Here is a 919-nt window from a genome sequence, read left to right as displayed (position 1 = left end):
CCTGCAGGATGTAGTTGATGGTCTTGAAGCTCTGGGACACAAAGTAGCAAAATTCTACAACACAGTTAACGCTGTGGAAAAAGCGGGCAACTGTATCTCTGCATGGTCTGATGAAAGGAAAAATGGCAAAGCAGCTGGTTACTGAGACCAAGAATCAGTGATGTTAGTTATAGAGTATGGTCTTAAGGTTATGATAGCAGAGCTGTTTGTTTTAATTTTTTCTAAATCTCTCAGTCAAAACATGGTGTATTATGTGGAAGCTAGTGAGCTAACTTCCTGCTAACTTCTAACTCTGTTAAATTCCATAAATTCTGTTTTCATGGATGCCTGGATGTTAAATTTAAATGTTACACCTGGTAGAGCAGAACGCTGGTCATTTTATTAAAGATGAAAGAATTTAGACAGTTTGTAACTCTCAATGATGCCACAGTGTTCGTTTGACTTTGGGACCCAGAAACTGTTAATGACGTCAAACTTAAAGACCTGATAACTATTTCAAACTATTTACAGAACACCAATAGGAAAGGATGGTTTTGTTTTATACATTTTTGCTCACAAGTGGAGAGTGCTTTTGAGCGTTTTCTAAGTTTTTACTGATTCTTCTCGCAGTAAACATAAACAACAATAGTATTCAGGAAAAAACATTAAATATATATATTTTTTATCATGACTCTAGTTTTACGTGGCCTATCAACACACTTTTAACACAAAAGTGAAGACTCAGGGTTGTCTTGGGTTGTTGCTATAGCATCTTAAATTGGTCATGTGATTGGTTTATTCTGGCTATTTTTCCTCAGCAAATCAGCAGCACTTGTGCGATTGTTTCACCCTGAGGACCGCTTTGACTGTCTGAGTGTTGAAAAATAGTAATGCGTCCGCACCGCATTTTCTTGTTAGTAAGGGTAACTGCGTTGTAAAG

At 37.1% G+C, this 919-nt stretch overlaps 1 protein-coding gene across 1 annotated transcript in view; it reads left to right on the top strand.

The window, feature by feature from the left end:
• ggt5a (gamma-glutamyltransferase 5a) overlaps window positions 1-267 on the top strand; it is a 16,879-nt gene extending 16,612 nt beyond the window's left edge. The window contains exon 8 of the mRNA XM_013910942.1: window positions 15-267. Coding sequence (XP_013766396.1) covers window positions 15-145 — 131 coding nt within the window. The 3' untranslated portion in view covers window positions 146-267. The remainder of the gene's footprint in view (window positions 1-14) is intronic.
• Window positions 268-919: the final 652 nt, after the last annotated feature.

The sequence above is a fragment of the Pundamilia nyererei genome, unplaced genomic scaffold (assembly GCF_000239375.1).
Source record: "Pundamilia nyererei isolate P.nyererei 1_Seehausen unplaced genomic scaffold, PunNye1.0 scaffold00053, whole genome shotgun sequence".
In the NCBI taxonomy this organism is placed as follows: Eukaryota; Metazoa; Chordata; class Actinopteri; order Cichliformes; family Cichlidae; genus Pundamilia; species Pundamilia nyererei.
Note: the sequence above shows the minus strand (reverse complement) of the source record. Positions and strands in the feature narration are given on the sequence as shown.